This window comes from Grammomys surdaster, unplaced genomic scaffold (genome assembly GCF_004785775.1).
Source record: "Grammomys surdaster isolate TR1022 unplaced genomic scaffold, NIH_TR_1.0 344, whole genome shotgun sequence".
In the NCBI taxonomy this organism is placed as follows: domain Eukaryota; kingdom Metazoa; phylum Chordata; class Mammalia; order Rodentia; family Muridae; genus Grammomys; species Grammomys surdaster.
The window spans coordinates 1,309,791-1,324,466 of NW_021604763.1; the positions used below are offsets into that span (position 1 = coordinate 1,309,791).

At 50.1% G+C, this 14,676-nt stretch overlaps 1 protein-coding gene across 3 annotated transcripts; it reads left to right on the forward strand.

The window, feature by feature from the left end:
- Nucleotides 1-458: 458 nt before the first annotated feature.
- Nucleotides 459-8,653, forward strand: Dnajb5 (DnaJ heat shock protein family (Hsp40) member B5). 3 transcript variants are annotated; one of them, XM_028779106.1, is made up of 5 exons: nt 487-649; nt 1,436-1,580; nt 3,748-3,992; nt 6,439-7,040; nt 7,240-8,653. In XM_028779106.1, the coding sequence occupies exons 1-5, from the start codon at nt 487-489 to the stop codon at nt 7,471-7,473; spliced, it is 1,389 nt and encodes a 462-aa protein (XP_028634939.1). In that variant the 3' UTR covers nt 7,474-8,653. The 3 variants fall into 3 exon arrangements, with proteins under 3 accessions (XP_028634938.1, XP_028634939.1, XP_028634937.1); XM_028779105.1 differs by lacking the exon at nt 1,436-1,580 and having other exon boundaries at nt 459-649; XM_028779104.1 differs by lacking the exons at nt 487-649; nt 1,436-1,580 and adding an exon at nt 819-1,379.
- Nucleotides 8,654-14,676: the final 6,023 nt, after the last annotated feature.

The following is a 14,676-nucleotide window of genomic DNA, read 5'->3' on the forward strand; positions in this document are numbered from 1 at the left end:
CTCTCTCTCTCTCTCTCTCTCTCTCTCTTTCTCTCTCTCCTCGAAAGAATGCCTGGTGTCACCGACAACTGCTGAGTGCAGTTTTCCTAATAGAATAGGTTGTCTTTGATGTTGCACTCGTTCCAGAAGAGGTTCTCCCTGGACTCAGGCGGTGGCCAGAATGTCTCACCTTCTCATACTGAAGACTGGACTAATATAGTTGCCCCTACTGGCTTGGGTCGAAATCACAGGGACCAGCCAATAAAATCAAAGGGCGCCTGGAGCTGCCTCCCTATGTCCTTTTCACCAATAACACGACGAGAAGGATAAGAGGTGTGGTTGATTGATCCCAGAGGGCACCAATCACACCCACACCAATCACTGCCCGGAATGTGTGCGCGTGTGGCCGGGTGACAGGGGCGGAGAAGAGGTGGCTATCACCCGGACGCTCGTTGATAGGTATCCAATCACAGCAGAGTCTGAGCTGAGTGACGGGAAGACCGTGCAATGGGAAGCGCGGAGGCGGAGTCGTGGGGGCGGGCTCCCGGTCCCGCTGTCTGCGGCCGGCGGGCAGGCGACTCCTGTCCCGAGTGGAGGCGGCGGAGCCGGAGCCGGGGGAGGGGGCAGCGGCTGATAGAAGGACCGCGGCGGCGCCCGCAGCTCCTCACCGGTGAGGGCGCTGAGCGAGGACTCGGGGGTCCTGGGAGTGGGGCGTCGAGAAGACAGGCCCTGGTGTGGGGGGTTGGGACACCGTGGGCCCACAGTCTCCTCTGCCATAGGGGTGAGGGGCCTGGGAGATCGGGGTCTGCCCGGTGTCTGCGACAAGGGTCGGGTTGGGTCGGACTGGGTTGCGCCAGGCGGAGGCGTTTCTGAGCAGGCCAGCCAGCCAGCTGGGGTGACATCACCGACCCCCTCCCCCGCGCGAACCCCCTTCCTTCCTCTCCCTGCCGCGCCTTTTGTCCGGGCCAAGCTTGGCTCTGCCCCGCCCCTCCCCGCCCATCTGCGGGGGAGGAGACTCCCCGTCAGTGACTTCATTGAGTAGGTTCTTGGGGATTGGGCTTGGGTCCTCCCCAGAGAGGCGAGAGGAGCTCACTGACTCTCAAGCCCTCGCTATCACACCTGTCACAGGTACACACGCTGCCACTCAACAACTACACACTGTCACTTCCAGCCTCACTGTCACACAGCCGTACAGGCGCTCACATCCATCATTCAGCCAGACACTGCTGAACCTGAAAGCAGGTGGTCACTGGGATCCTCTCACTGCACTCTACACCTGGGGATCAGGTCCAGCTCCTGGGGCACGAGACAGGCCTTGCTGGGCCACGGCCTCTGGAAATCTGAGGAGGTGGCTTCCAGAGCTCCAGCGTCCCAAGCAGGCTCCGGTGGAGCGATCAGAGGTGAGGGGCTTGGCTGGGCATGTTTAAGCGCACAGTGCTGTCCTGCCCACCCCCAGCAGCACCCCCACTGCAGGCTCGAGGAGCTTTCCGGAGCTTCCCACACTTCTGGGGAGAAGACTTCTTAGCCAGCTTGATGTTTAAAATTCAGCTGGAGCCCTTAAAACTTCGAGCGTGGACGCTGAATGGGTTTGTAAAGTTTCGGTAAGTCCCTCCTGAGAAGGGCGCTCATACCCACGCCAAGTCAGATTCTCCACATCAGCCATTCCCTGCATTGCCCCTTCCTTCCTCCCTGTCATCCTCATCTCCTCCTGGTGTATGCATGGATCCCCTCGACCTCACCTGTATTTTTGAATGAATCGTACCTCGTACCATTCATCTCTCTCTCAAACTCATGTTCCCACAAATATCTCCAATACTTCAGCTCTTCAGTTCTCCTTCCCAACCCATCAGCAACCTTTGGTCCATTTCAGCCTTTTCCTTTTGTCATCCCTCATCCCTGTCCGTCAGACCCTGTCTCCTCCCTGTACTTGACAGTTCCTCTTGCTATCTGTCCTCAATTTTTTTTTCATCCCTAGCTCTACTTTGACATACTCATTCTTCATCAAAGGCAGAGCCATGCCTTGGGGCTCCGTTGTCATCTTACCACGTGGCTTGTGGGGAGGGAGAGGGAAGGAGGGTGGAAAGAAGGAGGGAAAGGAGGCAGGTCCTGAGAGTTTGCCCTGTGTCTGTAGAGGCAAGAGAATTACGAGTCTAGAGCAGCTAGCAGGTGGGTGCCAGAGAGGAAGCTGGCAGCGGTGAAGAGGTAATGAAGGACCACAAACGGTGGGTGGGGTAGGGAGCTGTGCCACTTGCCCTCTGCCTAGAAGCCACTGGAGTTCCCTGGGCACCCTGTTGCTGTTCTAGGTTTCTTCCAGTCCTGGGGGAAAGAAAGTGTGGGCTGAGGCAAAGATGGCAGACCACCCCATCTCCCTCTTAGACTGCTTTTAATGCCATTTCCGAAAATGGCTGCCCTCCTCCAGATGCTCTTTCTTCTCTGCCTCCCCCAACTCCAGTCTCCCCCACAGGCGTGACATGCTGGTGTGGGGAGATGGGGGAGTGCCTGCCTTTATAGTGCCTTCTCTTTGTCAGAGTGAGGTGGCTCCCAGTTCCATGAGTCAACCCAGCCACCTGCACCAGGCAGGAGCTAAGGTCACTCTCCCTGCCTACCTGGGGCCCCCTAACTCACAGCCCTCGCCCCTGCCAGGACACCCTGTACACTTAACTACTGTGAAGTAGTCAGGGGTAGAAAAGCAGGCCTCAGCCATGGCTGCCAGGGCATTGTTAGAAAGACTCTGGTTCTCCCTGTTTTAACGAGGATTGGCTACACCTCAAAAAGTCTAAAGGATGGCATGTGGCCACTCCTTCACGTCCCCTCCCTTCATATCCTCCACACGTCCACTGATGTGAGCAGGTTAAAGTGTAAGAGCCCTGGCTTGGTGTCCTTGAACCTACTTAGGAGTATAAGCCTAACATAAAGTCAGACCCTAAGATGTAAGGGTAGGTAGAGGAGGGGCTTGCAGCAAAAGTATTTAGGACATGGAGGTTAGTGGCCATCTGTCTCCTGACACCTAGGCTTTTTCTCTGATGCTTTTGTTCACTACCTTTGGTGCTTAGGCAGCACAGACAAGTAGTCTTCACACTTCAGTGTGTAAATACTGGGAAATGAGTAAAGGCAACTGTCACCCTGGCTGGGGAAAAGGCGGTGTCCCCTGCTAATGAGGGTGTTAGAAACAGCAGTCTCCAAAAGCTGGGAGTCACTCTGTGATCTGAGTCACATGTGAAGCTTAGCACAGTCTGGGGGGCAAGGGCAGAGAGATGTGGGGTCCCCGATGGCAGAAAAAACTCCAAACTCCCACACAGCCGGAGCCTGTTCCCCATCCTGGGCTACTGCCCCAGCTGTCCTCAGGCCGGGCAGCATGCCTGAGGTATGGCGTAGGAGAGACTGTGAAACTCAGGTGACCTCACTCAGTGCACTGACCTTCGCCAGCTTCTGTGTGTGTCTGTCAGTCCACAGTGCCATTTCACTCAGAAGGGCCTCTCAGGGGTCCTCAGGCTGGCCCAAGGGCCTGGGCCTCTGCCTAGCCCCAAGAAGTGGGCCACAATCTTCAGCCAGAAGCTGAGAAAGGAATCATGGAATGGTTCATGTCAGAACCAGAAGACATCATCTAGCCCAAAACTTTCATTTTACAGATGGGGAGACAGAGGCCCACAGAATAGACATGACCTACTGAAGGTCATACAGGGAGTCACTTAAGGATTGCAGGACCATCAGGAGTGGGGCTGGGCTGTAGAGAACAGGGCATCAAAGATTGGCCCTGGGCTCTTTCAGAAACAAGGAGCCCAGCACCGGTCCAGTGGCTGTGATGGGAAAAGATTACTACAAGATTCTTGGAATCCCGTCTGGGGCCAATGAGGATGAGATCAAAAAAGCCTATCGGAAGATGGCCTTGAAGTACCACCCAGACAAGAACAAAGAACCCAACGCTGAGGAGAAGTTTAAGGAGATTGCTGAGGCCTATGATGTGCTGAGTGATCCTAAGAAACGGAGCCTGTATGACCAGTATGGTGAGGAAGGTAAGGTGACAGAGCAACCAGACCCCTGTGTTTGTCTGGAGCCCTGGGCAAGCCAGTTCTCATAGCAGGGTTGAAGGAGGCTCTCCCACTACCTGGCCCCAACTCGCTCTCCTCCCCACCAGGCTCTTGTCCCTCCCTTGTCCCTTTCTGGCCCTAGAGAGGTCTGGAGACTGTGCCAAAGGCCTCCCCCCCTCCTCCCACCTTCTTTCCTTCCCAGCCTTATTAGTCCTGCCTGAAGTCCCCGCTGCTTCATTGGCTGATCAGAAAGGTTGGAGAGAGAGAGAGAGAGAGAGAGAGAGAGAGAGAGAGAGAGAGAGAGCCTGCCTGTGACTCTCTGAGGACGGCATTTACATTCATCAGCATAAAAGTCTGGCCCCTGAATAGCCAGCGAATTAACTACTAGAGTTCTGAGTGGAAATGGTCATTGCCACCATCCCCCAATCCCACTTAGGCCGGCAGAACAGAGAAGATTGCCTCCCAGAGAAAGTGGCAGGGATCCAGGGGTGGAAGGGGAGATGTCGCTGGCATCCTATCCTTTCCCTAGGGCAGTTGGTAGCCATGCACCGGGCGGGCAGCAGGAAAGGCCCAAATAAAGCCTCTAAGAGGGTGGCTCCTCCCTGCACATCCCACAAGCATGATGCAGCTGCTAATTCTGGGCCTGCCCCTCGGGGTGCCTGCCACCCGCCAGCCGCGGGCACCTGTCAGGCTATATTAAGAGGCATTGTCACAGCTGAGGACTCTCCTTCCTGGGAAGAACTGTCCTTCCTCCTAACAATATCCTCCACTCTTTCACACTGTCCCCTTCGCTGTCCCCAGCCTACCTTCAGAATGAACCAGGCTAAGTGGCATGTACTATACCCGATTAAGTGCCCGGGCTCAAGAGTATATTGTGTCCCTCTTCACTTTGTGTCCTGATCATCTCTGCCCCCTCATCCCTGTGCCCCATCTTCCCGGCCCCGCCCCCCCCCTTAGTCTCCATGCTGCATGTTCATCCCACTTTTCCTGATTATTCCCAGAATTGTCAACTCTCAGAGAGACAAGGTACCTGCTCAAATCCCAGCGCTCTCCTAGCTAAGTTGGGAGGATGGGAAGTGTTGGGAGTGGGAAAGAAGGGGAGCCATGCAGGCACCGCGCCTCCGTGTGGCTGGTCTCGGAACTGCATTCACTCTTGCCCTTAGCCCAACCTTTGTTTAGGAAGGAGATGGGAGAAGCTAAAATTTTCTCCCTGACCTCAGTCAGGACCAAGCCCAAGTGACGGCAACACCCAGACTCGAACCCCAGGCCTAGACACTGAGTTCTGGTGTAGATCAAGTGCACTGCAGCCCAGGGAAAACCCCTGGCACGGTGCCATTCATTGACTTGTGGTTGCTCCACAGTAAATGTGGGACGCGGGGCTGGTGTGGCGTTATTCTGGGGAACTGATCCATTAGAGTCTACGTCTGTCATATGTCTGTCAATATGTGAATGACAGTCCCTGAGGCTGTGCAATACTAGATCACAATATGCAAATAAAGTAATTGATATTTTTTTCTAGAAAAAATAGCTCATTTCCACGTCAGTGAGTCTTCTTGATTTTTGAGAACTCTTGATTTCCAATTTGAGCAAAATGTAGGGAGAGATGAAGAAGAGTCGAAGTAGGACTTCCTCCTGAATTGTGTACACACTTAATTCAGGACAGCTCACTGATAAGCCTCCTCTGTGGTCAAACCCTGTTTCTAGCCCTGTGTGTCTTGGAAGTAGAGATTTGGGTCAGGTGTGGCCTGTCATGTAATACAAGGCCAACAGCCCAGCCTTTATGAGGCATCTTTGGACTGTGAGTGGAAATAATTAAATAATTTAAGTCACATCTTCTAAGCCTCTTGGTCCTAGCTTTCCCATTTATGGGTTAACTCAGCTTGATGGACTCTCAAGACACAACTTGTTTTGGTTTGCTTTTTGAGACAAGGTCTCAGTATACAGCCCATACTAGCCTAAAATTTTCAATCCTCCTACACAGACTTTAAGAGTATTGAGATTACAGACATGCAACACCATGCCACATACACATTCCTAAATATATATTCTTTTTTTTTTTAAACTTTATTTATTTATTTATTATAAGTACACTGTAGCTGTCTTCAGACACCCCACAAGAGGGCATCAGATCTCATTGCAGATGGTTGTGAGCCACCATGTGGTTGCTGGGATTTGAACTCATGACCTCTGGAAGAGCAGTCAGTGCTCTTAACCACTGAGCCATCTCACCAGCCCCTAAATATATATTCAACTGAGTAGGAATCAATCTTGTCCAAAGCCTTTCTCATTCTGTTAGTCTAGTCCTCTCTCTGTGGGGGTTAAAGACTGCTTCTTTCCCTAGGCCCATGAACCAGTATTTAGTGGGCAGAGGGAAGAGACTGGGATCGGGTGAGGATGAGCCACACTGCCCCTAACTTCTCCTCCCCTTTAGGCCTCAAGACCGGCGGTGGTACATCAGGTGGCTCCAGTGGCTCCTTTCACTACACCTTTCATGGGGACCCTCATGCCACCTTTGCTTCCTTCTTTGGTGGCTCCAACCCCTTCGATATCTTCTTTGCCAGCAGCCGCTCCACTCGGCCCTTCAGTGGCTTTGACCCAGATGACATGGATGTGGATGAAGATGAGGACCCATTTGGTGCCTTTGGCCGCTTTGGCTTCAATGGGCTGAGTAGGGGTCCGAGGCGAGCCCCAGAACCGCTGTACCCCCGGCGCAAGGTACAGGACCCCCCTGTGGTGCATGAGCTACGGGTGTCCTTGGAGGAGATCTACCATGGCTCCACCAAGCGCATGAAGATCACGAGGCGGCGCCTTAACCCTGATGGGCGAACTGTGCGCACTGAGGACAAAATCCTGCACATTGTCATCAAACGTGGCTGGAAGGAAGGTACCAAGATTACCTTCCCCAAAGAGGGAGATGCCACACCTGACAACATCCCAGCCGACATTGTCTTCGTGCTCAAAGACAAGCCTCATGCACACTTCCGCCGAGATGGCACCAATGTGCTCTACAGTGCACTCATCAGCCTCAAGGAGGTGGGGTGTGTGTGTGTGTGTCTGTGTGTCTGTGTGTTCACATGTGTGTGCATGTACGTGCTTGTGTGTATGACTGTATGCCTGAGGATGATAGGAAGAGCTTCCTTCTTGCCTGCCATGTTCTTTTCGCGAGTAAATCATTTTCCTCCCTCTCCATTGTTTGCTTACGTTTTCCTCACTCTGCCTTATTTTTTTCCAGGCGCTGTGTGGCTGCACCGTGAACATTCCCACCATTGACGGCCGAGTGATCCCTTTACCCTGCAATGATGTTATCAAGCCAGGCACCGTGAAAAGACTCCGTGGGGAGGGACTTCCCTTCCCTAAGGTGCCCACTCAGCGGGGAGACCTGATTGTTGAGTTCAAAGTTCGATTCCCAGACAGATTAACCCCACAGACACGGCAGATCCTTAAACAGCACCTACCCTGCTCCTAGGCTCTGCCCTGGCCAGTCTGTAGCCTACCACAGCAATACCCCCACACTCACCCCATCTCATGTGGACCCGGCTAGATGTCCACTGGACACTGGCACTTTTCTAAAACGCAAAGCCACTGATTTTCAGGAAAATGTTCTTGTTCCTGACCCTTTTCAGAGCTGGGCTGCTTTGGGGGAATGGGAGGGCGGTAGGGAGAACTAGCCCAGACCAGGAGTCAATTTTCTGTCATGTGCTTTGAATCCAGTTCCCGCTGCAGTGGCTGGAGAGTGACTTGAGAGCTACTCGGAGCTATAGATTCCTTGTCCTGCCTGTAAATAGCATGTCCTCCTCTCCCTCAGCCTTGCTAACACCTTCCCTCTCCCTTCCCTTTGGCTTCCTCCTGTTTCTGGAGAAAGAAGATAGAAAGGACACCACTTCCCACCCCACCCCCAGGTCTGTAGTGTCCGAGGCTACTGCACAAGTGTTCGTGCACATGAAGCACTTGCCAAAATGGTCTGTGTCTCTCTGGGAGACAAGAAAGGACAGGAGATAGGAAGGGAAGGTCCCGTTACCTGTGAACAAGGCTGTCCTTTGAGCACGAGACACTTTTCATTTGGGGCAAGGAGGTGAGCCAACACTCAGGAGCCTCCCCAACAGCTGCCCTGACTACACCCCACAGAGCTGGAGGATCTGTCCCCCTCAGCTGCTCTGGGGAGTGTTCAAGAGTGGAGAGAAGAAAAGAGGGGCTGAACCATCACAGCTAAGAGGTGGGGCGGACCATCGCCCAGCCGTCATCAGGAAGGTAAAGGGCTTTGGGGTCAGGCGGCAGCTATTCCCCACCAAGAGATTCAGGATCACAGGTCCCCCCATATCTCTGAACTCAGGGCCTAGCCACCCCTAACTTCCAAGCCCCACTTTTGTGATATGTGAAGCTACTTATTTCTTACTTTTCTTGGTGGCTGTGTCGGAAATTTCCAGCCCCTCTCTGCCTGTGTGACCCCCACCCCACCCCACCCCACTCCCACAGTTGTATAAAAGTCAAATAGTGACAGAGCTGGGAGAAAACTGCTTCAGCCGGTCCTGGGGTGGGGTCTTTAGGTTTTCTCACTTTGACAAGCCCCTGAATGTTTTTATAGTAGTTTTTGTATTTTTTTCTAATGACAGTATTATGAAAAAAATAAAGTATTTTAAAAATATAGCCTCTGAGCAGAAGCAGTAACCCTGGTGCAGGCAGGAACACAGTGGCACGGTCAGCCTCCTTCCAGGGCCCTGGTCACCCCACGAAAGCCAATCAACCTCAGTATATGCTGAGGCTCACCCCTTCTTCCTGTAAGCTCTGACTTCTTGGAATTCCAGAACACATACTTCAAACAACAAAGCTAGAAGCCACAGCCCAGCTGTCTGCGAAGAAGATACCCTTGATTGTGAGAAAGAGAACCCAGCCTCTTCAGAAGCTGTCAACATGAGATCTAACATACTTGACTAAATGTTCTCTTTGAATCAGAGACCCTTTATTCCTTGCAGGAGATGGAAGACTTTCTGACTGATGAGAATAGGCACACTCCCGAAAACAAAGTCTGTCCACCAAGTGGGCTGGAGAGATGGCTCAGCAGTTAAGAGCACTTCCTGTTCTTACAGAGAAGCCAAGTTCAGTTCCCAGGACACACATCAGGCAGCTCACAACTGCTCAAGGGAGTCCAACAAGTCCAGCCTCCTCAAGAACCTGCACTCATGCATACACACAAATAATAAAAAAAAAATGTTTTTAAATTTAAGTTTGAGCACAAAGAATATAGATGGAGCATGCTGACAAGGCCTGGCTGGGGACCTGGGCTCCCTGATGGTCACTAAACACAGTTCCTGCTCCTTGAACCATACCATCCTCTGGGGTTGTCTGTCCTGGTGTCCCACCTGCCTGTCCCTGCTACACAACTCTGACTCTCAGGATCTGGTGGGTCTGGGTAGGAAAACCCTGTAGTTAAAGAAATGGCCACCTTCAAGTATGCCAGCCCCACTGCTGGAGAAAGACCCAAGTCAGTGTTGAGATCACAGGATGGTTGCTCTCTGCTGGGTCTGGCTCCACAGGGGTGGACCCTGGGCTTCTCAGGACTTTTCTGACTCACTCTTTATCCTGGGGCAGAGACAGTGACAAAGGCTCCTGCCCTCTGACATGAGGCACTTCCTGTGGGAGGCTCTTCCTTCTACTCCCAAACCAGGGGATCTGGTTCACAAAGATGTCTGCAATGGATGCGGTGGACCCCACCTACATACTCCTACCCCTTCGTCTTCTGCATTGGGGATTCTAGAGTGATCTCACTTGCTTGGGGTTAAATATTATCTTGTGTCTTCCCTGAGACCTAAAACCTCAGGATCTGGAGGTCCTGAACCAGTATTCTCTTCTGGCCTCTGTGGACACACATGACCTAGGAAACTGTCCTGTCTTTATGTTTGCACTGAACACACTCATCTGGGCCCATGGGTCCCCATGATCCTAGAAACCAAGCTATCTAAGGCAAGATAAGCTGCTGCTGAAGTGTGTGTGCATGTGTGTATGCATGCACGTACACGCACACTCGTGTGTACATACACACACATAAATAGAAGGGGAGAGAGGAGAAAAGGAGAGTAGAGGGAGAACTTTATGAAGTGTTCCTATAGGCCTTTAGATTTTCTTGCCTGGCCAAGTTTGTGAGGGATGGAGGGAGAAGGGGGGGGGGGAGGAAATGAGGAAGGGAGGGAGGGGCGGAGGGACGGAGGGAGGGATTGATTTTGTAATGACAGAACTAAGGCAATCATCTGTCTGTTTTGCATGACAATGTCTTTAGACTTGGTTACCTGGATCTTAAGTCACCTTAGTCACTCAACCACTTACCACTTAGTTTCTGGACACTTCTCAGCTCACTGTCAGGACATCTGACTCTGTATGACTTGGGAGCTGCAGCCTTCTTGGACCTCACATCTCCTCAGCCTCTTCTGGACTGTGAGTGAATTTTCAAATTCTCTCATATCCATCTAAAGAGGAAACTGAAAGGCTGTCCCTTCCTATGATGTACCCTCCAGCCTCTCTTCATCTTCAGCTTCTGAGTGCTGCCCCTCCACAGCAGCATCTGGTGTCTGGTACCCTATCATCATTCACATCCTGTCCTGTTGCTGGATAACTCTAGACTGCCTCTTGTCCCCAAAGCCATGGCTTACATGATATCAGGAGGAAAAATATACATGCTCTCTTTCTTGAATTAAGGGTCCCCTTGGAGCCCACAGCCCATACATCTCTTAGGTCTCTCTGGACTTTTCTGTTTACAGATGGAGGGGACAGGCTCTTGGGACCACACCCAGGGTAGTAAACACTCCAGGCAAGTGCCATCCCACTTAACTATATATACCCTTAGCCTTGGGACTGGGTTTTGCTTTTCTTCAGACGAGATTTCTCTACAGCCTTGGCTATCCAGGACCTCACTATGTAGAGTAGGCTAGCTTCAAACTCACAGAAACTTTCCTGCCTTTGCTTCCTGAATGCTGGGTTAAATGTGTGTGGTACCACCCCTGGCAATGGGATAGATTTTATTTTTGTCTTTTTAAAAATTAATCTTTTTTATTTTTTATGTACATTGGTGTTTTGACTACCTATATGTCCATGTGATGGTGTCAGATCTTGCAGTTACAGACAGTTGTGAGCTGTCACGTGGATGCTGGGATTTGAACCCAGGTCCACTGGAAGAACAGTTAGTGCTCTTAACCACTGAGACATCTCTCCAGCTCTAGGACTGATTTTTTATAATCAGCCCATCAATCTGTCTAGGCTTCTTTTCAGGATCTCAACAATGTCCATTTAGCTTTCCCTAAAACACAGGCTGAGAAGGGAGGCAGGAGAAGGTCCATGCTAGGCCTTCATCACCTGAACAGTTCTACAGATTCAAACACCTTGACAAATAAGCTCTACTTCTCTCCTAATTCCAGTCATATTATTTTGGCTTTTAGTACATGTTTAATGCCTGAGTTAAGAAAGGAAGCTTCCAAGAGATGTTATGGATTCAGTGAAAGCACTAAAGTTCCCAAACAGCTATAAAATTTTCAGGGGTGGGCCTGGAGCTATGGCTCAGCCGTTAAGAACACTGGCTGATCTTTCTGAGGACACAGGTTCAAGTTTCATCATCTGCAGGATGGCTCACAATTGTCTTTAGCTTCAGTATAGGTGACTGTATGCCCCCTTCTGGCTTCCTGAGGCACTGCATAAATGTGGTTCACAGTCATTCATTCAAGCAAACACTCATGCATGTAAGGATGTAACATATGCCAGATGGTGGTGGCAGAAACCTTTAATTTCAGCGCTTGGGAGGCAGAGGCAGTCGAATCTCTGAGTTCGAGGCCAGCCTGGTCTACAGAGTGAGTTCCAGGACAGCCAGGGCTACACAGGAAAAAACCCTGTCTTGAAACACCAAAGGGAAGAGGGGGGTAAAACAAAAACATAAAGAGTTTTTAAATCAACAAATAGAAACTTTGCAGTTGAAAAATACAATTGAATGAAATTTTTGATAGTAATATAAGTAGATTAGGAAGATAGATAGAAATAAGCAGAGACAGGTCAAAGAAGCTATTCAATTTGAGTAACAGAGCGAGAAAGAAGAAGAAAGGTGAAGAAAGCCTTTAAGACCTGCACAACAGGGAGCTGGAGAGATGGCTCAGTCCTGAGTTCAATCCCCAGCAACCACATGGTGGCTCATAGCCATCTATAATGAGATCTGGTGCCCCTCTTCTGGCCTGTGGGTATATATGCAGGCAGAATACTGTATACATAATAAATAAAGAAATAAATAAATCTTTTTAAAAAAATACCTGCAAAACACAATAATGGAAGCACCAGAAGCAGGAGAGAAAAGGGTAGAAAAATACATAAAAGCCTGGGTTTGAGACCCTAGCATCTAGAAATGAACCGAGAAAAAAAGGAGAAGAGAAATAAGAGGAAGAGATGAATTGACTGAAAACTCCCCAAATTTGATGAGAGACCTTATAATCTGTAAACCAACAAGTGTTGTGATGGAAATCATTGGCAAGTGCTTACCTAGCATGTGAAAAGCTCTGTTCGATCTCGGCATAAAAAAAAGAAAAAAGGGGGGCTGGAGAGATGGCTCAGCGGTTAAGAGCACTGACTGCTCTTCCATAGGTCCTGAGTTCAAATCCCAGCAACCACACGGTGGCTCACAACCATCCGTAATGAGATTGAATGCCCTCTTCTGGTATGTTTGAAGATCTGCAGCTGGACAGAGCCTATCAAACTCTAGGAAGATTAAGAGCTGGTTATAATCAGAAGCCATGTAGATCAGAAAGACCTATTGATACAATCAAAGTGTTGGAGGGGAAATTCTATACCCAGAAAAACTACCAATCAAAAATGAAAGAGACATGGTGGTATATTCCTGTAATCCCTAGAATAAAGAGACTAAGGCAGGAAGATCGTGAATTAGAGTCCAGTTTGGACTAGACAGCAAATTTGAGGGGAAGTCTGGAGGATAGTACACCTGAAACCAGACACTAACAAAAACAGGTAGCCAGGCTATGGTGGCACACGCCTTTAATCCCAGCACTTGGGAGGCAGAGGCAGGTGGATTTCTGAGTTTGAGGCCAGCCTGGTCTACAGAGTGAGTTCCAGGACAGCCAGGGCTATACAGAGAAACCCTGTCTCGAAAAAGAAAAAGAAATAAATATTTTTGCTTGCATTTTTTACCTTTCCCACATGACAGCTCAGAAGATCTCTAGCTCCAGTCCCAGGAGAACCAACACCCTTGTCAGCTCTCTTGGACACTACACAAATGTGGTGCACAGACATACATGCAGCCAAAACACACCAGCACATAAAATTAAATGTAAAAAAAATTATAAAAAAAGATTCCTGTATAAATCAGTGTTTATACATATGAGCTAATGGATGCACAATCTAAACAATATTTTATGTGCCAAAAGGACATATGTATATGCACACACCACACACACACACACACACACACGAACCCACACATGTGAAAAAAACATGCATACATATACAACACACATATAAAAGTGAAAAAACAAATTAAAATGAATAAATTTAAGAGACAGACCTTAAGCTCTGCATTGATGAGAAAGGTGCCCTGAGGGCAATGTCCCAGCATCTCAGGAGCGAGCCTGAGCCGAGGATGCGCCTGAAGGGGCTTGCTGGAAAATAACTGCTTAGCACAAGTGTCTCTAAACTTAGTTCCATGCTACCCAGAGAACTGCAGCTGTGGTTCAGTGGGGCTAGGGTGCATATCAAACAGGCAGCAGACTTGGCAGTCTCAATACAAGTCTCAAAGAAGAGTGCCTAGTAGCAGAGACCCTGCTGGCACAGCTGAAGGGAATCGAAAGCTAACTAAAGAACGAGGGCCCATCAGATCTCTGGAAGAGCTCTGAAGGAAAAGGAGGGCAAGCCAGATGGCTCAATGGGTAAAGGTGCTGGCTGCCAGGACTGACAACCTGAGTTCGATGCCTGGGATCCTCGTGGTGGAAAGAGGATCAATTCCTGCAAACTTTTCTCCTACCTCCACACATGTGCCATGGAATTTGTGTCCCCACACATACTAAAGTAAATAAAAGTAAATAAATAGATGTAATTAAATAGTGTTTATTTCAAGGGTAGATGAATGAGTAAAGAAATTAGTGATAGTTCATGGACAAGGACAAAGCAGCATTTGTGACAGAGGTAGAGACTATACTGAGAACTTACACTGAGTGAAAGATGAGTAGGAAGCCATCTAACAAGGTGAAGGTGGAGGCAGAGTGTGGCATGGGAAGCGGGGTCTCTGGAGGATCCCCAGACCTCTATAGCAGTAACATCGATGGGGTTTCTATTGTGTGTAACTGACAGGTTCATAAACAGGCTAGTGTTGAGCAGGATCAGAAGAAATTTTGGCTTTTGAGAGTGTCTGGTAGAAGATGGAAGCCAAAGAAGTCAGAAGACTGTGGCAGCACTGTGGGAACCTGTGGGCATTGCAGAAGCAGAAGGAGCCCAGGGACACAGCAGAAGCAGAGGAACAGTGGGAGCCTGGGGACACTGCAGAAGCAGAGGGATGTGGGAGCCTGGGGACACTGCAGGAGCAGTGCTGTGGGAACCTGGGGACACTGCATGAGCAGAGGAATGTGGGAACCTGGGGACACTGCAGGAGCAGACCTGTGGGAACAGAGGAATATGGGAGTCTGGGGACACTGCAGGA

Excerpts from the sequence above, each read along its gene's own strand:
- Dnajb5 (XM_028779106.1), top strand. The coding sequence starts at position 487 with ATGGGAAGCGCGGAGGCGGAGTCGTGGGGGCGGGCTCCCGGTCCCGCT. Across the intron at positions 1,581-3,747 it reads AATGGGTTTGTAAAGTTTCG|AAACAAGGAGCCCAGCACCG; the intron begins GTAAGTCCCTCC and ends GGGCTCTTTCAG. Across the intron at positions 3,993-6,438 it reads TGACCAGTATGGTGAGGAAG|GCCTCAAGACCGGCGGTGGT; the intron begins GTAAGGTGACAG and ends CCTCCCCTTTAG.